At 44.6% G+C, this 22,145-nt stretch overlaps 1 protein-coding gene across 7 annotated transcripts; it reads left to right on the forward strand.

The window, feature by feature from the left end:
* Positions 1 to 3,504: 3,504 nt before the first annotated feature.
* LOC135401346 (golgin subfamily B member 1-like) lies at positions 3,505 to 21,881 on the forward strand. Of its 7 annotated transcripts, XM_064633712.1 has the most exons (17): positions 3,505 to 3,661; positions 4,032 to 4,160; positions 4,241 to 4,360; positions 4,440 to 4,703; positions 4,780 to 4,956; positions 8,432 to 8,741; positions 8,833 to 9,005; positions 9,120 to 9,237; positions 9,327 to 9,458; positions 9,941 to 17,634; positions 18,563 to 18,691; positions 18,772 to 18,806; positions 19,233 to 19,377; positions 19,526 to 19,580; positions 19,697 to 19,751; positions 19,965 to 20,013; positions 21,337 to 21,424. In XM_064633712.1, the coding sequence occupies exons 2-16, from the start codon at positions 4,068 to 4,070 to the stop codon at positions 19,996 to 19,998; spliced, it is 9,534 nt and encodes a 3,177-aa protein (XP_064489782.1). In that variant the 5' UTR covers positions 3,505 to 3,661; positions 4,032 to 4,067; the 3' UTR covers positions 19,999 to 20,013; positions 21,337 to 21,424. The 7 variants fall into 7 exon arrangements, with proteins under 7 accessions (XP_064489782.1, XP_064489778.1, XP_064489777.1 ...); XM_064633708.1 differs by lacking the exon at positions 19,965 to 20,013 and having other exon boundaries at positions 3,505 to 3,691; positions 21,337 to 21,881; XM_064633707.1 differs by lacking the exon at positions 19,965 to 20,013 and having other exon boundaries at positions 21,337 to 21,881.
* The last annotated feature ends 264 nt before the right edge of the window (positions 21,882 to 22,145 follow it).

Consider the following 22,145-nt stretch of genomic DNA (forward strand, 5'->3'; position numbering starts at 1 on the left):
CTCCCACAGGGCGAGCTTGGCTCTGTGTGCAGGTGCGTGGGCGAATATTCCGCGGTCAAGCGCCTTATTTATGAACTCGCGGGCGCTGTCAGAAAACGTTTATGCGTGAATGTTAAACATGTATAGTCGTGTACTACACTTGGATCCCAGGTGTCCAAGTAATTCGGTCTGACTTTTCGCATTCAGTCTCACGCGGAAAATATGTTTCGCACACCTCGCGTCTTGCGCTATCCGCACTCTAAAAAAAAAAGGCAGCAAGTTGGGGAGTTGTTACAGCTTTTAGTCCCCTAGATTGCATTTACTCCCTATTTGATTCTCCTGTCCTTAAAATTCACTCCCAACACTGCAAATAGTCCCTAAACTTCGCGCACACTTCCGTGCATTTATTCTCGAAAGGTCTACCGATTACGGCAATGTATCTGGTTAAAAAAGAACAAAAAGTACTTTTTTTTTTTTTTTTCTGAGTGCGCATGGACGTGTCAGTGAGCGTTGGGGGAGTTCTGATTGGGCTGTACACTCTGGGGGGAAAGAATGAGTAAGTTAGGTAACAATATAATATCCTCTACTCCACTAGACTGCAATTACTCCTCGCTTTAATCCCCTGACCCTGAAATTTACTTTCCAGCACTGAAAACACCCCCTAAAATGTGTATAAATTTCCGTGCGTTGAGTCCCGAACAGTGATTTATCTAAACCTCCCCTACACCCCCCTAACAGCCCCCAAATGTTCAGTGACACCCCCTAATTTTTTCACCTGTGTACCCCCTACAGGGGGGTGCCCTTGCGATTTTAGCTTTTAGACACATGTCGGTAATGATATGTTAAGCTGTAATGACGTAACTCTAATAATGACCCCCAATTTTTTCTAACACCCCTCCATGCTTGAGATTCTGGATAGACCCCTGGTCCCGAAAGGGATCGACTAGCGGTTGTCGCAACGCGTCCAGTAGGGGACTAAAATTGCGCTTCTTCTTCTTCCTTTTTTTTTAATTCTGCTCTTTTTTTAGTGTTTTTCTAATAGTCTCTGCAGGGGCCTGTCCATTGGCAGAACTTTACCGCTTTTTTGCAAAGAAGTTCGTTTGATTTTTTTTACTGAAGAAGTAGCAGCCCTGAGTAACGTTTACTTGTTTTGACTCAGTCTATCATTGCAGGCGTGGTCTATAGAGCACTCCTGCATGCGATCCTGGTTATGAAATATAAGTGGAAGGAAAAATACAAAGTGCCAAGATTTTAATAAAAAAACTAACAACATAAAAGTAGCATAAAACATACGAGCTATGTCAAAACATGTCAGCTCCTGCATTCCTACAGGCTCTCCGCAGGTTTCTTGCACGTAGAGGAGTGTCATACAATATACTCCGATAACGCCAAGACGTTCAAGTGTGTGGCAAAAGAACTCAATTGTACAAGGAAAATCCTCAAGGAACAGCTAATTCAAGACTTCTCCTCTAGAAATGCAATCCAGTGGAAGTTTATAGCTCAGCGCGTCAACTTCAAACGTCAAACGTCAACTTCATTAAATACACTTCGGTCCCTGTTTGCTCGAAGCCTTCGTCGATGCCTCGGAGTTCCAAGAATGGCTGAAACACGACAGGTACTGGCTGAAGCTGGTGAGCTCCCGATTGAAGTTCTCCGTGAACGGGAAACGGCTCGGCACTACCTCCGTTTGCGTGCTCACATTCCCCGCCACCCGCTACTCAGGAAAATTCGATACCACCCTGGAAGCGACTTCTATCGAGTAGCGCAGAGGACACGCCAGACTCTCACTGGCTTCATAACTAAGGACACTATACCGCCGGAAGCCCCCTGGTCTCTACCGGTACCGCCCACTTTTGTACGCCTCCCAAACCTTCTGCAAAGAAGAGATCAGGTCCCCCCTCAAGTCCTCCGAGCCCATTTTCATGCTCTGGTAGACGAGAAGTTTTCTACGTTTACGGCAGCATATACTGATGGCGCATCCCGAAACAACAAGTCCGCCTCAGCCTTCGTCATTCCATCCGAAGGCGTCGTGCACGCGCCTTTCACATCCAACCTCCTCCACAGCTGCGGAACTCTATGCCATCCTTTTCTTTCTACAACACATCGCTGATTTTCCACCCCGGGAATGGGCAGTCTTTACAGACTCCAAATCTGCACTTCAAGCAATTGAAAATTCTGGCATACGAGGCCCATCCGCACCCCTAGTCACAGACGTGTTAATGGCTTACCACACTATCTACACCGCAGGCCACAGGCTAGTTCTCCAGTGGGTTCCAGCCCATTGTGGTGTCGTTGGGAACGAGCAGGCCGACAGCGCCGCAGAAGCAGCACTCTCGTCTCGGAACCGGACCCGTATTGTTCTGCTCAGAGGAGACCGCCGTTCAGTTCTGCGACGTCTAGTGACACCCCTGGCTTCCCGCCAACGGACAACCGACATTCTTCCCCCCTCTACGTTGAACAGAGTTGATCCCACGCTCGCTTTCCGCATGCCACGAAACACATCTCGTCAGGATGCTGCATTAATCCACCGCATGCGCCTCGATGTGGCCTTTACAGCTCAGTGGCGTTACCGCTTGAGACAAATTGATTCTCCCACCTGCTGCCACTGTGGTGCTCTTGAGGATCTGGAGCACATTCTTCTTCATTGCCCTCACTACGAACCTTCCCGAACCACACTCTCCGAGTCTCTTCGTCAGCTGGACTCTCGCCCTTTCTCCCTACCGAAATTGCTTTGTCCCTGGCCCAATCCAGCCCAGCAACGCTCTGCGCTCAAAGCTCTTCTGACATTTCTGGACACCATCCGACTTCGATCGTTATTGTAAAGGGGCTCGTTAGTTTATTCCCCCCATTCCACCAAGCAATGGGGTAGAGTATCGCCTGTTGCGATGAAACTCCCCACCCTCCAAGGCCGCAAATAAAGTTGTTGTTGTTTAGCTGAGCGCGCACGCTGGTGGTGTCAAGGAAAATACTGCTATTCGGAGAAATGCAGACGTTACTGGCCGAAGTTGAGGCAATGATAAATTCCAGACCTCTCACATCTACACACGAAGACAGGGAACCCATACCACTGACTCCTTCTATGATAATGGAACGACGATTAACGGCCCCCTTATTCGTCATCCCACATGGTCGTGCCCTCCACAGATCTATTACAGGATGCTGAACAGTCCATTAATCTGCTGAAGACCACATGGAGGAAGCAAATGTTTGACGACCCCCTAACTTTTTTACACCTCTGCACCCCATATAGAGGGGTGCACAGGTCCCCCCCCCCCCCCTGAATTAACCACTGATTTGCATACATGTGCAAATACATAAAATGGCGTACATTTTCGATTTGCAACGAGTCAGGAAACACGAACGTTTTCTTTCCAAAATGATGGCTGGTTTTGAGCCTATTGTGCGGTGAAGTTCTGCTTTTAGAGTCTAGGGAACGTAGAAATAGTAGAAGCGTGAGAGCCGATTTCATGACATCAGGTTGGCAACAGTGAGTGACACGTTTTGGGTCACGTGAACAAATATATATGGCGCCCCCCATACGTGGATATTCTGATTCTCCGTAAACACCAGAATATAGCAGAGTACATTTATACCGCGAACATGACATTTCTTTGGACACCCTTGCTCTTAAGTGACTTTCTTCATGAGGTGATGGCGTAGTACTAGCTGGATCTGAATACCGGTACATTGTTCTGAATATTGTGATCTCTACGTGAGCATATTTCAGTGCCTTGGGATTGTGCTGCTCTTTGCTTGTGCAGAATAAATTTGAATGTGTAGTAGTTCTCGTCGGAGAAACAGGGGGGTTATATCCCCGTTAGACACACATGTGCTCTGTAACCCAATTTCATAACATAGTGTAACACACGTATATAATATGCACTGTGCGGGGCGGCGCCGTTGCAGGAAGACTATTTTGCCATATTTTTGTCACGCTTATCCTAACAAGTATCACATTGTGCCTACCATTTATTTCGACCGCGATCGATGCCAACTACATTTGACAGAGCTGTGTGCATGAGCTGCATTTGAAATAAATTCGATTATTACAGTCTCCCTTAACACAGATGTAAAGAAAGAGGGAAGGAATGGAAGACCAGCAGGAGTTTCTCATACAACAGCTCAAGGACCTCTTGCGTACAAATGAAGAACGCCTTCAGCAAAAAGAGAGGGAACTAGAGGTTCGTATTAACACTGCCAGCTCTCACGAAAATCATGTGAACAGTCCGATGGCATGTACTAATGGTCAGTCTTGCTTCAGGAAACCAATGCGAAATTCCAGAAATTCAAGCTTCAATCAAAAGCCAAGCTCCAGCAACTGACAAGCAAAGTTAAAACACAAGATGCGCAAGCAACGAGAGGCAGCTCTTCACCTGATGTTGTACGTGTGCTTACCATACAAGGAACTGAAATGGAAAACCATCCTTTGACATATTTTAAAGCATATTTATGTTTCTCAGGAAACCACAAGTGAAGATGCATCAAGTACCACCAAGTCGACTGAAACTTCGGAGCAGTCCTCAAGAGGACGTATGCTCATACTTAAAAGACAGTTGGAGGAAGCACGTCTTCAGTTCCAGAAAAAGGAACAAGAAATGCAGAACTCAAAGAAGAACTTGGAGACAATGGTTGAACAACTCCAGTCACAGGTGCTGCAACGTGACCAAATTATTATGGATCTCGGAGCCAGCGGAGATTCTCCACAGGCGACTGCTTCGGCAAAGGTAACGATGCGGTAACTTCTTCAATGGCTATTTGAATGCTCAAGAAAATCCACTTTGTGGTCGGATATTGTTGCAGAAGCCAGAGCTAACTCCTATGGAGGAGAATAAATTATACGCACATATGGTATACAAGGACTCAAAGATCCTCGAGTTAAACAACCAAATAACGGAACTTGAAGGCAAGATCATGGACCTGCAGGAAAACTTGAAAGAAAAGGATGAAGTACTACAAGCAAGGAACAAGGCTATACAGGTCTGTGATTTCCTCACATGTGTACCTTACATTTTGCAATCAGCGGAGTTGGTGAAGTTGCTTAAAGCTAGTGAGAGCACTATCAATATAGTCTTTGCATTGAATTTTTATGTGCCAAAGCACACTGATCACACCGACCAGAAAGCATGTCACTTCTCCATGAAGTGACATATCGTTTGAATTGCTGATGTGCTGCAGTTATGCCAAAGGAGCTGACTGACTTACTGAGGCAGTGGCATGATTAATGAGTAAACATATTCTTTCTGTGCATCCATTGAGCTCTGTCTTTTTGTCTTTATGTAGTCAGCCCTCCATATATGAAAATTTCCTGGAAATCGTTCATAGATTGAGGGATTGATAAATCAAAGTTTTAATTTAATGGAAGCGATGAAAAGTGTTAGGGAGCTTTATGGAACCTTGTAAGGACCATAATTATCTTGGGCTCTGGGGTCTCGGCATGCTGATGCTTTTTTGCTCCGAGACCCTTAGTATATACTGAAAAGAAACTATTTCAAAATATTGCTCATGGTAAGTTTTAATGCAATAATTCTTAACTTGCACTCCATTTTTCCATGTTTCTCTCACCCTGTTTCATCAATCTTATCTCCAACGGAATACATTCTAGCCCGAATGTGGTTTTATGCAGATCAATCAGCCACATTTTACAGCAGCATTTTCGGAACGGCAGATGTCACCTTCTTTATAGTGTCCCTGTAGGTTGACTGTGCAATGACTATCCCAGTCGGACCCGAGCGAGCACATATTTCATGACTGCCGAAGGTTGTTTGCCGTTTACCAGATATCTTGATTGTGTTGCCTCGCTTCTCGTGATGTGTCCACTTCAGTTTAGGAGGAGTTACTTATACCCCAGAAACCGTAGTCACTTTTCCTGGTAGATAGCCAGAGTTCCCTCAGCCATTGCAGACATGTGGTGCTTTGTTGGGTCCTGGCTGATGTAGCAGGCATCAAGGCCAAAAAAAGAGTAGGTGTTACAATTTGGTTCCCCCAGCACTGTTCAGAAATGGATAGCTCCTAAAATCAGGAGTGTGATATCTCTCCCCACGCGGTGCCACTCATAAAAAGGGAGCATTTGTAAACAGTTGATATGTCAGCTGTCGATTGTACTTGTTGGCATTCCGCTGTGGCCTCCACATCTGTTTGCAAACACCATACTGTTTGCTCCGATGCATCCACAACAGTTTTGTTCTTAAATCGTGTCAGCACAGATGGAACTTCGTCGATTGTCCCGGCCTCCAGTTACTGTGGCACAGGGAACGTCCTAATGAGGTTTACTGAGGGGAGCTCGCATGCTTTAGCCATAGAGAACATGTGGTTAGCTGGTTCTACGAGTCTGTTTCAAATCCGAGAGAAGACAAGATTGCACACACCTCTCTCTCCTTTCCCGTCTCTGTGGTGCACCACACCTAAAGGTCCCATATGTATTACTGTGTGCCCTGTGTCATATAAAACTGCTGGATAGAGGTCCACACGGAGTTTATTCGTCATTTTTGTCGGAGTTGTACACTTTTTTTTTGTATCCATATTGTTTCATCACATTGCTTACTTTCGTTTCCAGTTTATTTTCCTGAATTTTCTTTTCTTTTACTCTGAACACACAGAGTAGATTTTTATTCTTTATAAATTGCAGATATCCTGCGGTGGCCTCCTATATCTATCCTGTATATTTATCCTGTATATTTATCCTTTGTTCTATATTTATTGTGCTATCCATCGTTATTCGCAGATTAAAATCTTCGTTTAATTTACTCAATGATGGGATTTAGCCGATTAGCCCAAGTTGCGGAAGTCCATTGCAGTGACGTACGTTGAAGATAAACAAAGCAGATGTACCTGATAAAGCCGCTTATCTTATAATTCTCATTATGCGCTTCAAACACCAGATGAAAAGCACTGTTTACAAACTTGCTCGAGCAAACGCAAGCCGGTTTACAAATATGTTTGCTCAAGCTTCCCTTTTCCGCTTTGAACCGCAGCAACATTTTTTGGTGCTTAAATTGCTTAAATCTGAAGGAAAATGACGTGATTTATATCACGCGCAGACGCGCGCGCGCTCAGTGCCCGTGCATAGGTTGAAATGGATCCTGTATACGCAGTATCGGCCACGAGAAGGGTATGCTAGAGGAACCGTGGGATACCTCTCCATATTTCTTTCGCTTTTGACCTGCGTGCGTGTTGCAAAACAGATAACGTACGTGAGCTGTTGCGACGAGCGTAGCCGACATGTAGCACGCGCGCGAGGCCTTTGCGCACCCTCTCCACTCCAAAGAGCAACGAGGGACGTCGGTCCCGATGCGTCCCGATGGGAGAGCCGATTAGATTAGCCCGGCGCGGCCGAAGCGCCGTAGCAGTAGAAGACGAATTTTCGGTGGCCAATGAGAGATGCCCCCACGCAATGAGAGAGACATGCCCCTCACGCCCTCACTCAAAGCTGACGTCACGCAGGGTGTGTTGACGTCACGCGTGGAGATCGGGCCCGCCGACTACTGCTTTCTGCGGGCGTCTTTGTAAATTTACGCATTGACAATACACCACACAACAAAATTATTGTGCTCCTGATACTCCTATGCTAGATTGGGTTTAGTCGGTGAGATAGTACGTGCATCCACTTAGAAAGTATAAACTGTGCAGCAAAGTTACTTATCTTGCATAGACAGGAAAGAATTCTCATGATAGGTTGATAACCGTCACATATCATGCTGAAGTAAAGGGACCACGAAGCGATTCCCGAAAAATCTAGGTTCTTGGCGCAATTCACGCAGTTCATTCAAAAGCGCTGAGCGGCTGCCCAACACAACCCCTACGAGAGACCTGACGTCACTTGCGTCATTTGGTCACTCCTAGGTTGCACCGAGCCAGCCTGCTAGCGGGGAAGGTCGCCTACTTCTGACATCAGATCTAGGTTCTTGCATAGCACTGGTAGCGGTCGCATTAGTTGCCTTTTTGGGCTGTGGTTTTTAGTTAATATCTCTGTTATGCAAACCAATGCTTGGTTCATACTCCACATGGTGAACGTAGGAATGCATTATTGTATATTATTATGTATATTGCATATATTCGTTGCATATTGTATATACAGGGTGTTTGCTCTAACGTGTCCTGAAATTTTATTTAAAGCGAGCGATAAAAGAAAAGCAAGTAGTACTTTTCTGCTACTTGAGTAAGAAACAGGTACTGCTTCACTAGTAGCACCTGTTTCTTAGTCAAGTAGCTGAAAAGTAGCGCTCGTTTATCTTTTATCGCTCGCTTTAAGTAAAATTTCTGGACACGTTAGAGCAAACACCCTGTATTGCATATTATTATGTATGCTTACAGACGTTTTGAGGGTCTCTCCACGGTCCCTTTAAATACCTAATGTCTTTTTTCTTAGCACAAGAACACAAGCTGATTCAGATAATCACAGTGCATATTGGCACAGTACGCAGACAGTGATACTTATTGTGCCTCCGTATCTCAGCTCATGACAGGGGACCTAAGTCTCCGCAACAAGGCAGCAGTCGACGAATTGGATGAGACTCGTGCCGAGATGCGAAACATGCAGCAAGACTTCCTCACTAGGGAAAGCTCCTGGAAAGAGCAAAAAGCACATTTACAGGAACAGCTGGCTGTTGCAGAGACACGGTTGCAGGAGACCCAGGAGTCCCTGCAGAGGCTGGAAGCCACGCGCTTTGATTTGGCTGCTCGTAATGCTGAACTGCAGCAGAAGGTCGTCATGGTGCAGGAGGCGTTTGAGAAGCGCAGCGTGGAAAGCGAAAAGGCTTTACAAGGTAGGAACTGCAACATGTGAGCTGAGTTGTGTAGATTTCAACATTCTCACTCTCAAAAAGCTAATTTTTATCCATGACTTTTGCATCTCAGGGAAACTGGATGCAATGACTAAGCAGCTTCAGGAAAAAACTGCAGAACTAGAAGCAGTTCAGAGTACACTCAAACAAACTGTGAGCCAGAGCGATGCTAAAATCCTCAAGGCAAGGGCTATGGAACGGCGGCGTGCAAAAGCCCTGGAGGGGGAGCTGGAGCAACTTAAAAAAGTAAATCTTCGGGTTCACAGCATGAAACATTCTATGCATCACATCCAATCATCAAAAAGAAATCCTATCCAATCCAATCCAATCCTATTCAGTATGCAAAAATCCATGTTCCAGGGTGTGTCTAATAACGAGGAGCTCACGAGCCTTCAGCAGCAAGTTGCTGAACTCGAGGAAGAGAAAGGAGCCATTCAGCTCAAGATGCTCGAAATGGAAGAAGCCTTGTCTACTCAAGGTGTGTAACTGCGTAGTATAATATGTATTGCGCCAGTGTTTACAGTATATATGTAATGGCATTACAAGCTTCTTTCTATATCCCATCAGCAGCATCCAGATTAGAAGGAATGGAGGAGAAGGCAAGCACTATTGCAGAACTTGAGTCTCAGGTAAAAGCAGCTCAGGACGAGAAGATTTCCCTGGAGATGAGAGCAGCAGAGTTTGAGGAACAGAGAGAGCGTAAGTTTACGCAACTGCATATAAAGTTTTGTGCTTTGGTACGCATCCTTGCGAAGTCGAGTATCTTTTTTTAGCGACTGAGGTCCTGCTAAGCAAAATGGACCTTTTATGTTATGCGTAAGCAAAAGACAAAAAGCTGAAGCTGTTTGGCTGCATATAATGTATTAGTTTATAACTGAAACGTCACCACGGCAGCACTGGACAGCTGTTTCACCCGTTATTGGGTCACCATCAGCAGCGTGCACGCAGGCAATATCTGAGGAAGTAGCGTCGGAACGTTATGTAGAACAAGTCATCCTAGATCTTACAAACACTTTCTGTTATGACTCTATACTTGGACTGCTGCTTGGTCTTGATCTGAGAACGATCTGTGACTTGCAGGTAGCTAGTGATGATTGTACTTGACTTAAGGTACTAAGTGATCCGAAATGCTTCTATGATGTTCCTTGTGATCTGAGTGGCTATTTCTTCTCCTTTTGCAGTAGCAGAAAGAAGGATGCAGTCAATACAGCAGGAACTGGAAGCAATAAGGAACACCACTGAAGCCCCTGTGCCACACCTAGAGACGGAGATAAAGATGGCTCTGGAGGAAGAAGTGAAAAAACTAAATGCCGTGCACATGCAAGACGAAATCATAATAGGAGAGCTGAAGGAGAAGCTGAATCAACAAGTAGCTGCTAGCAAGGAACTAGAGCAAAATTTGGAAGATCTCAAAGGACAGTATGGTGTCATAGAAGTGTCCTTACAAGCTGCTCAGACACACATTGAAGGAAAGGACAAAGAGGTAGAAGAGCTTATGAAGAGCCTCAGTGACCTGGAGAAAGCACTAAGTAAAGAACTAGGGGAGAAAGAGAAACTGCATGTTGCTTTCACCCGCAGAGAAGAAGAAACACAGAAAGTTCTTCACGAGCTCGGTTTGTCTTCGATAGAGGAGGTTAGTTCAATGGTACACAACATGTCAGCTTACAAAGCCAAATGTGAGAGTCTCACCGACGAGATAAAAACAAAAATGGCAGAAAATCGGGAACTGACTTCGAAAGCCGAAGAACTACACCAAGCAAAGCAAGATTTGGATAATTTGAGGAGGCAGCTGAAAAATGTTGAGGACTGCTTTCAGTATCTCTCTGTCATGTCAGTTGATGAAATTAAAACAAAGTGGGATAATGTGCAGCAGGATATTACTAGCCTTAACGCGTTCTTTGAAGCTGAAAAGGCCAGACTAAATGCCACACTGATGGAACAGTCAGGCGAAATTAAGACACTGAAGGATGCGATGGTCCAGAAGGAAGAGGCTGTTCGATGCTTAGATGAGGAACTAAGGAAGTGGCAGAGTGAATGTGAGTCGAAAGACCACCAGCTCTCAGAAATGAAGATATGTCTTGACAAAGCTGAGAAAGAAGTCCACTTTCTCAGGGAAAGTAGCTGTAATGAAGAAGAAAAGGTTAAATCAAAGATAGCTAGCCTGCTCGAACAGAGCGCCGATCTTGAGAGAGAAGTCGCCAGACTCCAAGCAACGCTCGAAGAGAAGGACAAACTTCTGGAAGGGCTAGAGGAACAGCTGCGGTGCTCGACGGTAAAGGCTGAGAACCTGACGCAGGAGATGCAGAAATTGCAGTGTGATTATAAGGCAAAAGAAGAGGTTATGAAGCAAGAATTTGAGATGTTACTTCATGAGAAGCAAAGCAGTATGGAAGTTGTGGAGTCATACAAGTTGACCGTCAGTGACCTTGAAAAGAGACTTTGTGTAGCCAATGAAAATTTGGCAAAGGTGATGTCTTCCTCAGAGAAGCAAGTGCGGAAACTGGAAGCGCAAGTGGCATGTACGCATGCGGATTTGCAGGCAAAGTGCACTGAATATATAAACCTCGAGTCGAGTCTTGCAAAGAAGGAAGAAGAACGAAGGAGTGCATTTGAAAAGATTGATGTGCTAACTACCAAACTGAATGAAATACAAGACATCGAGGTGCATTTAAAAGAGAAGCTCAATGTTACTGAAGCTGCTCACAGTGAAATGGTGAATAGATTCCATGCAGAAACTGAAAAAGCCGACAAGATTATTAAGCAATTAGAAGACACGGTTAGAGAAAAGCAAGATCTTGAAAATAAGTGTATTCAGTTGAAGGATATATTGACTAGAGTGGAGCATGAAGCTCAGCAGGCATCACACGAAAAAACTGGTTTCGAACAGAATTTCTTGGATATTAGCAAGAAGAACGAAGAGCTCGGGAACACAAATAATGAACTATTAGAGCAGATTGAGGGGTTGCAAGCACAGCTGCATGATTTGGAAACAAAGAGTGTGTCCTCCATTACAGAATTGCAGAAGAACATGGAAATGCTGAATAATGAAAGGGTGAGCCTCGAGGAAAGGTGTTGTCACCTGGAGGAAGAAAGAGATAAACAGAACTCTGAAATGCAGGAATGCTCCAGGAACTATTCTGACGCTGTGGCAAAGCTAGAGAAGGCAAACAAACAAAATGAGCAGCTCAAGGCCAGGCTCAAAAAGGTTGCCAAAGAGGTAAATGACACACGATCCAAGCTTAAGGAAGTGGAAACCACAAGCAGCGCTCAGCACGGGGAACTCGCCAGCTGTGTAGAAAAGCTGCAAGCAGAAAAGCATGCTTTAGAGTCCCTGTGCACTCAGCTGGAAAACAAAGTTTCAGAAAATCAGCAAGAGAGAGAGACTCTCACAAACAGTCTCTATGAAATGGAGAGCAGCAACGATTCTGTTAATGTAGAAAATATGGAGTTGAAACAGCAAATTTCTCTACTTTTACAAGAGTGTGACAACCTGAAGCAGCAGTGTCACAATGCAGTCACTGCAAACAGCTCAAAGATGCAGGAACTGAATGACACCATTGAATTCTTGCAAACAGAAAAGGCTGAGCTGGAAAGACACTTTGTAGGACTGCAAGCTTCTAACAGAGAGCTGTCCCAAGAGATCACTGTTATGCGGGCAAGACTTCAGGAGGCTTGTTTAGAAAACGAGCAGTTGAAGCAACAACAAAACGAGCTTCAGTCGGAAATGGCTCATACAAGACAGGAGCTACTTGATACGAGCGAAGCACTTGAGGATGCACGGCACACAAAAACTGAGACACAAGAAAAATGTGCTCTTCTACACGAGGCAGTTATCGCAAAACAGAAGGAAATTGATGACGCTGTGAGAGTTGTCCATGATACAGAGGACATGCTGAACAGTGCACGTGCAGAAAAGGAGCAGCTCTCTTCACAAATTTCAGCACTGCAGTCTTGGCAGAGCAAAACCGAGGGCAATTTGCAGGAGGCTAGACAGGATAAAGATAGTCTACTTGCATCTGAGGCAAAACTTCAAGAGCTGCTGGAAGTGAAGAATCGTGAATTGAATAACATTCAGGTCATGCTCAGTTCTAGAGAGGCTGAGCTGAATGCATTGAAAGATAATGCTGAAACAGAGCAGTCACAGCTTCTCATCAAGATGTCAGAGCAGGCGCAGGTTATGGAACAACAATCTGGGGAATTGGAACTCGTGAGGTCCGAGTTGTCAGCCTGCAGAGGCAGCCTTGCAGCTGTGCAAGAAGACCTGACTCATCACACAGGAAAGCTTCTAGCAGCCGAACAAGCAAATAAGGAGCTCTTGGAAGAAATGGGTAACTTAAGAGTCAAGATAGAGGAAGCTTCAGAGCAAGTGGCCTTGAAAGATGACTCTCTGCAAAAGATGTCAGAACAGCGGCAGATCCTTAAAAATAGTGTCGAGAAACTAACAGCAGAGCGGCTAGAACTGCAAGAGAAGCTTCGGAAGATGGTGGAGCTAGAAGAACAGTGCAACTCCCGTAACCTCGCTGTGGCCGAACTGGAGAAAGAGGTCAAGGAAAAGTGTGCCACAATTGAGCAGTTACTTACGGATTTGGACGAATCTAAGAAGGGGTTGTCTCACCTTGCCACAGTTTCTGAAAATAGAGTCAGAGAGCTCGAGGAACAAGTGGAAGGTTACAAACTGGAAGAGAAGAGGCTGCACGATTCTGAGCACGCACTCCAGGATGAGCTCGCTTTACTGAGGGAGCAGAAACTAGAAGTTGATAAGGTCATGGAAGAAATGAATAAGCAGTCTCACATCACAGCTGAGGAGCTCAAGGCGTCCTTGGAGCTGACAGCTACGCTTCAGTCCGAGCTTGAAAAGACCAGGGAAGAGTTCCTGGATACAAAGCGCAGTCTTGAAGAGGAGGTATCCGGCTATGCTGCAAAAGTAAATGCTCAAGATGAATACAGCCAAACTCTTGAAGCACAACTGGACAGCCTTAGGAAGGAGAGGCAAGGCCTGGAGCATGAACTGCGCAAGAGGAGTGACGAGGTAAATTCCTACAGGGACGACCTGGCAGATGCAATTGCAATGAGAGACCGCTCCTCGGAAGAGCATGAAGTAGAATGTCAGAAGCTGAAGGCTGAAAACCAGAGGAGGCTTCAGGAGCTCGAGATGCAGAACCAGGCAACAGCGACACGTGCAGAATCACAGAAACGGGACTTGGAGGCTAACCTTGCCGAAGCGAAGGAATATTCTAGGGGCCTACAGCAACAGTTGGAGTGTTCGGAGACATCTGCGAAGGATGCCATGGAGAAACTGAGAAATGACCTTTCAGAAATGAAAGACTCTTATGATAGCCTTCAGGAACATGCAAGATGTCTGTCCAAAGAAATAGAGCGTTTGAAAGAAGAGCAGGTCTTGAAGGCATCACATCCTGACACGACAATGGGAGTTCAGGGAGAACGTAATGTTAATCAAATGCTGCATGATGCAGGGGGCTGCATTGAAAGTGCTGTGATTCCCGAGTCAGTTTCAGAGCTTACTGCACTCAACCAATGCAGTGAAGACCTGCCTACCGCACTTAAATCAGCTCACGAAACAATTCAGCAGCAGTTATCTCGAATTTCAAAACAAGATGAAGAAATCAGAGAGCTAAATGAAGAACTGTTGAAAGCGAGGAAAGTTACACAGGAACATGTAAAAGATGAAGGGGGATACAAAGAGGAGCAACATCTTCAAACAAAAGGGCCATCCGAAACACTGGCCGGAGAATCCTCATCTGAGAAGGTTACAGAACAACAGACTGAAAAAGCTCAAAGAATGGGAGCGGAACTCCAAAAGCTTAAACTGGCATTCAAAAAATCGAGAGGCGAGTTGAGGTTGAAGGTCAAGATCCTTGAAGACCGGACACGTGAGTTGGAGGAACTGAAGGAACAGAACTTGAACCTGCAGTCTGATTTCCAGAAAACAGTCGAAACCCTTGCAGACGAAAAGCACAAAGCAAAGCAGCTTGTTTACGCATGCGGGGAACATGAAAAAGAAATTGAGGCATTGAAAGACATCACTCAAAGGCTGACAGTGGAATGTCAAAGTGCACAAACTGAGCTCAGTGCAGCTTCTGAAGCACTTGCGCTAAAGAGCTCTCAGCATCGTGACATGGAAAGCAGACTGCACTGCTCTAGCGCTGAACTTGAAGCTGCAATGCAACATATTCAGCAGATAGAGCATGAAAAGGAGAGATGTACAGCTAAGTACGAGGCCAGTGTCCAAGAGGTGGAACAACTCAGAACAGAGCTTGAGAAGATAAGGGTTGCAGCTGAGGGTGCTCTACAAGAAAAGACCGAACTATTAACGAGCAAGTCAGAAGAGGTAGATGCTCTCAGGAGTGAAATGGAATGTACCAGAAATGAGTTGGAGAGGCTTTCTGCAGAGCATTCAAGCCTTATGAGCTCCACGTCAAAGCAAGATGATTCCGTTCATGGTGAACTGGATACACTGAATACTGACATTCAGCGACTCAACACTGAGAATGCTGAAATGATGAGGTTAAAAGCTGAGGAAGTGGATGCCCTGCAGGAGGGGTTGCAGTTTCTCAAGGATGACCTGACAAAGTACATCGACATAGCCAATGAAAAGTCCCAGGAAGTGGAGCTATTGCAAGAAAGGCTCGACTCATCCCAGGCATCTCTCGATAAACTGCTAGGTGAATTCAGTGTCCTGCATGAACTGCTCCTTCAGGACAACGAAAGTGACGTTGAACAATTGCAGAGACAAGTCGATGAGTGTGGCCTTGCAGAAAGTGTCAGAATGTTGGTTTCTAGAGAGAGGGCAAACACTGACATGTTGAAGAACTTGCTGCACAAACAGGCACAAGATCTGAATGCTGCACAGCAAGAGGTCTTAAAACTCCAGAAGGATGTTCAAGGAAGAGACACAGACTTCAAGCAGTGCCTGCTCTGCTTACACGCATTGCTTCAGAAAAGTTGCGAATTTGCTTCTGAACACACTGCAACTGACGATTTGGACTGGATGTCCCTTCTTGCCAATGTGAAGGCAAAAATACAATGTCTTCATGAAGAAAACCATCAAGCACTTCAAGACGCTACTAATTACAGGATGCTGGCTGAGGAGCTTCAGTCTCAGATGGAATCTTTGTCTTCCGAAAATACAAGTCTCATGAAAGAGTACAATTCTGTGAAAGAATTATATAATACAACATTGCAGGGTGTGCCAGAGAATATGCTAAGCAAGATTGATGGGTTTTGTCAAACGGATCTGATGGATGGACACGAGGCTTTGGAAAAAGGGTCAGTGGAATCTACGCAAGAAAAGGAAAAGTTGCAAAGTCATGTGCTAGTCTTGGAGACAGAGCTGGCAGAGCTTCGAATAAAGCAAGAAACCTCTGAAATGCAGCAGGCAGCACTGGGTTCTTCTACTGTCAAAAATGAAGAAATCAAGAAGGAATTGGCAGCAACGAAAGTAAAGTCTGGACGGATGCTCACGAAGCTTAAAATGTTTAAAGAGAAGACCGAGAAGATGGAAGAAGAGATCAAAAGGCTTCACGAGACCAACAAAGAACTCGAGGAACGTAGGGCTCATCAAGAAGAATGCCAGAAAGAAGATATGGAAAAGAGGATGACGCTAGAGGACCGTTGTAAGGCTTTGGAGGAACAACTTGCATCCAGGATTCCACAGCACGATTATGACAGGCTATCTGAAGACCTCTTGGGAACGTCAAAACGATTACAGGAACTGGAGAGGGAGAAAGACGAGCTGAGTGACCAGGTGCGAAGCCTGAACGACCGCAACAGACAGCTTGAAGTGGAAGCTGCTCACTTGGTGTCTCAACTCTCAGTTCTGAAAGAACAGGCCGAGATGCTCTCGAGTGACAACGAATCATTCCAGTCTCTCGTTGAGACTCTTACACATTCCAGGCAAACTCTGGAGCATGAGCTAAGGTCTCAACAGGAGCAGCACACAAAGGCTGTTAAGGAACTTGAGAATAAACTCTCAAGGAACGCTGATGAGTTTAAGGCTGTAGATACCAAGTTAACGTCTCTGACTAGTGAGCATGAAATCTTGCAGGGGAAATACAATGAAATAGTTTACAAGTACAGGAACCTCGAAGAGCAGTTTCACTTTGCTTGCGAAGAAAAGAATCAGCTTAAGCAGAGACTGGCAGAACTTGAAGATGAATGCACCTCTGTGCGAGAGACAGCAGCCGTCTTGAAGCAACAGGCTTCAGCAACTGAGCGGGAATCGGCAGGGTTTGCAGATTCACTGAAACAAGAACATGAGGAGCTGAAGCAGCAGTTCCATCGTCTGAAATCAGAACATCAGAAAGCAGAAGAGAGGCTTGTTAGTGCAGCTGCCCACCAGCAACATTCAACAACACTGGAGACGCAGCTAGAGAATGCAAATTCGGTAATCTCAAGTTTGAAAGAGACCTCCAAAGAAAGCGTGCAAGAAATTATCAATCTCAGAAGGGAAACGGATGAGCTGAAAAACAGCCTCGCTTCGTCACTCGAACAGTTTAACGAAAAAGAGAACAAGTGGACACAGGAGAGAAACCAGCTGAAGCACATTGAAGAGCACTTGAAGGAAGCGTCTCAGAAGCTCTCTGATGAACTTGAGGAACTGAAGGCACAGCATGAAGAAGCACTGCACAGCAAGTTGCAGCTCCGTAGTGAAATGGAGGAACTGCAGAAGGAGAAGAAAGCGCTAGCTCAGCAAGTACAGAACTGGAGGAGCTATATCAAGGATATCGAGCACAACCAGAGCCTTGGCACCAACGATCCAGAGACGGCACATCTGAAACGAGAGCTGGAGCATACAGCAAAGACTTTGCATCAGATTGGACTCCAGAATGAAACCTTGATAGCAGATCTTAATAAGGTGAGTCATTTTTACAAATGCAGAACAAAAGACATGCATCCAAAGAACCAAGGTAAATTGCACAGCCAATGTTTCTTTACGCAACTATTAATGGGAATTTAATGCACAATCAGCTGTAGTGGAAAATTTACTTTTCCACGAAGTGGGACTTACAAATCCGCGGGATTCTGCGGGCAAGAGAAAACAAGGAAAAAAAAAGTGCATCGTTCTCCCAAGATTGCATTCCGACTAAACCCGCGTGCTTTTCCAGCCTCTCGTAAGTTTTCAGTGTGCACCAAGATAAAAATGGACTCAACTCTGTCCATCTTTCTCCGGGTGTTGCTGTCGTTCTTTTCCTTTCCTTTCCTTCCTTTCGTTTTGACGTGGCACATTCAGCCATGTAAGTGCCAGCATTATCAACGGTGTCAGGGATTGCAGCTGTGACTGATTGGGTTTAACCCGCGAAAATGTAACAGATCAATTGAAATCGTTACATAATTCTGTACGATATTGAATATTGCGTGAAAAACGCGGTTCCGATTCTGCAAGACATGGCCAGTTCCGCGAAATGTCACGGAAAGCTAGGGGCTCTAGCTCTAGCTATGCTGCACTAAGTACTACTGGCACGATGACTACCTTGATGATTGCATAATGCTTTCTACCTCTGTTGATGAAACACTCCAAACATCACCAAAATAAAGTTGTTACCAGCATGACAAAATTATATTTCTTTGCAAACAATTATGCCAACTGTGAACAGACTATGAATTACAATTGGTATGTGGCACAGCTGTCATTGTGGCAAAGACAATCATGGCCATGGTGGGAGCATGCACTTGTTCTGACTGGTTGATACTTGGAAGAAATGATACAGACATGATATAAATAGATCTAAGTCTGATATAATCTTATTGGTGGTCTTGTAATAACTCACCTAATTTTACTCAAGGCACTAGAAGAAAAAAAACACCTCCAGCAGGAGCTTGCTGGCACGCAAGGAACCCTACAAGCAAGGGAGGCGCAGATATTACAGCTGCATTCCAATATCTCATCCAGCAGTGACAGCTATGTCATAAATGTAAGAGATTGTGAAGTGGCACCTTCGTACAAACACCTTTATCCTGTTTATCAAGTTTTTATAACAATTCTATGTTTCAGATGGAGCCAACCCCTCAACCACTGCTTGAGCAAAAGTAATCCTGATTTTGCATCTACACTCTTCCTCTGATTATGTTGTAGTGCTGACTATTCACAGCTGATTATGTTGTAGTAGCTCATAGTGTAGTGGTTGTTATCTAGTTGAACCCTCAGGTGGCCAGAGTTAATCTTTCAAGTAGACCACTATTGCATCATTGTATTTGTGTTGCAACGTAAAACTCACAATTATGAAAGCGGCCTGGCTCTTAAGAGATGCAGAGCATATGCAGGAGATTACGGCCTCGACATGTGGCCATATGGTTCATTCATCGTGAAGAAGGCTTTTTAGATATTAACCTGCCATCATATTAAAGTAGCCATTCATTGTGTAAGGGGTTGGAAACTTCGTATCTCTGATGGCAGCCAATCATGTTCTCCCTAGTTGCAGTTGAGATACAGAGCATGTGTACTTTTATTTTTAGGTTGCTCGAGTTGCAGCAAACAAATGAAGTTCTCCTGGGTAACTGGAGGCTGGAACAGCAGAGGAGGCGTCTAATTGAAGATGAACTTGATTCGTCTGTTCTGCACCATAGTCGAACGGCACCATACAACGCACCCAGTGAATCGGTTAGATATTACAGTGAACCTAGCAGTAGCAACTTCTTGCACAAAGTTTCTGTGCAGAGTCTTACTTAATAGTAATACATACATAGCAATGAAACCATATGGTAATCATTGGCAAACAACTTGATTTTTTTTTTTTTTTTTTTCACAGCATCTCTTGTTGCGGGAGGGTGCTGTGAAGATTCCTGAAACAAACTACTCCATCAGTAAGAACATGTTTTTGTTTTGACTTGTTCAAGTAATATATCATGCAAGATAACATGAAGTTTTAGTATCGTTACTCATACAAACGTAAGCCTGCAGATATAAATTTTCTTCGCAGCCCGCCAGTTCAAGTCCCACGCCTACAAGCTTCGGAGATGGTTTCAAGGGCGGCAGTAAGTTGATTTACTCTAGCCATAGCTGACGCTTTGGAGGCTAAGGGCATTGTTACAAGTTGTGATTGGTGGTGGTTCTTTGAGTGCCGATACTAATAGCTCTGTTTGGGACTGTACTGAAATTCTTAACAAGCTTCCGCAGCTGCAGCAGCATTATAGCAGAGGCAGAACAGTTTTGTGCATAAGAACTCACATGCACCCCATTTGTGACAGGAGTACTTCTGCCAGCAGTGTCCTTCACATCTAGGCTGTATACACAGAGGTACTCAATGCTTTTTCTGTTGTTCCTTTGACATCTCTGACCTTTTTCCTGGCAGTGCAGTTTGGTAGCCTGCTGGATCGTCGTAGAAATCTAGAGCAGTCGTGTTACCCTTGATTGTATGAAAAAAATGTGTTCAAGCAGAATTTCTGTGACCAAATGTTTTCTGTATGTACATCAACAAAGCATATCTATGTCTTGCCAATGCCGTTTCAGGGGCCTGCATGGTTTTGCAAGAAACGTAGCGCAGTACTAAGTGTTAACACATGAGAGCACACACGAGCAGTGTGCAGTGACGTGGAAATTACACACATGTGGACAGTTTCCTCTTTTTCCTATGCTACGAGCAGCAAGTGTGCTAAATTGTCCTAAATTGTGCCAAATTGTAAGAACAGAAGTTTTGGTAGAACTAGTCCCATGCCAACCTACAACATTATACAACATAGTGGGCCACTTGCACTACACAGGTTCTTTTTTTGAGTAAAATACAAAAACAGTACGTAGGGTTATAGAAGTTGTGCATAGTTGTGCAGAGGCCTCCATAACATCCTTTCGCATTCATGAGCAGCAGTGAACATGTATCACTGGATTGTTAGCATTGATCGTGCCACACTTTTTGACACATGCAGAAAAAGGAAACTCGTTAAAACTTAAGCTACCGCCAGCCATGCACTCGTCATAATGGGCATCCCTGTGGAAAGCCAAAGAATTAATAGACAAAAATGTCGAACAAGCAAACGAGCAAGTAGTCGCTCGAGGTCTTCAAAAGTTTATACTCAAAGTGGCCCTCAATGCAAGGAATTGTCTCCCAAACTTTTGAACAGAACAACTTCGCTCGTGTGTCAACGAAGTGTTATGTCACCTTGCTTGTAGAAACTGGCGGTGGTGGTTCTGAAAAACACTGAGTGGGGACCACAGCTGCAATGACCACTACAGAAGCAACATATCGCAGTGTTTCAAAAGTGGAGCAGTGTCTTTTGCATAGCAAACGTAAATACAGTTTGTAGACTACAAATGTACAGGAGGTCGTAAAAAATAATTTGTGAACAAGTTCTCGACAATGACACATCAAAAGTTGTGCAAAATGCGTAACAACTACATAGAGAATACCTCATTACAAGTAGTCACACCTCTGCAGCAGGTTTGAGAATAATGCCCCCATTTCAATACTTTATATACTTGAGGGTAGTGGACAAGAGGAAGACCTGAAATGGCTGAGCTGCACAAGAAATTACAATTCATTACTTGCAAGTGGGTGTTACAAAAATATTGCACAGAATCTCCAGGATGAAGGCGTGCATAGACACAGTTGCTTTCTTCTTGCAGGCGTCACTGCCAGCTGTTGATTCGTCGGCGGAAATTCGGACCTCTGGCTCTGGGTTTCTACCTGGTCCTCATACACTTGTGGCTTCTTGTGTCACTTCTCTAACACCAACAGTGTACTGGAAGAAGCGATCAACAGCAGAGACCTTCACAAAGAACTACGTGCAGGAAATTTGGTGCAGCTTGCACTAACTCATGCAGGGACACACAATTCTGCAGTGTGCCTGTGCTGTGCCTTGCAGTTATTACAGAGTGATGAACGGCATTATGCATGTCACGGTGATAAGTTACGGCTGAATAATTATGGTTGTACCGACACTCTTTTTTTTAGGAACGGGCTTCTCGTCTAATTGGATTTCTCTTCCCGGTTATTATTATAATGATTATTAAGGAATGTGTATAGTTCGGACAATACAGTGACGGGGACCATTTGTGTGATTTACGATGTAACATACGAGCGCATATATGGAATTTTTATATAGTTGACATCTGTGCACAGTCATGTTATGTATAGTACTAGGTTTTGAATAAAAGAACCACATCTGGAACACGTTTCTAGAAAACTCGCGGGTTGTCGCTGTTAGCTATAGGATTCTTTTTTTATTGTCGTTTTCTATCTAAATCTAGTGAGACACAAGGAGAAATTTGTTGTGTAATGTTTCTTCCCACAAGTCACATGCACAGCTTCTATGAAGACATGAGTGTACCCGTAGTAAAGAGAACCTTGGTTTAGGTAGGGTTTTCAAATGACCTTGTGTGCATGCATTCACAAGCGCATACTTGCGTAAACTGGGCAACAGAAACACTATTTC

The sequence above is a fragment of the Ornithodoros turicata genome, chromosome 7, assembly GCF_037126465.1.
Source record: "Ornithodoros turicata isolate Travis chromosome 7, ASM3712646v1, whole genome shotgun sequence".
NCBI lineage: Eukaryota > Metazoa > Arthropoda > Arachnida > Ixodida > Argasidae > Ornithodoros > Ornithodoros turicata.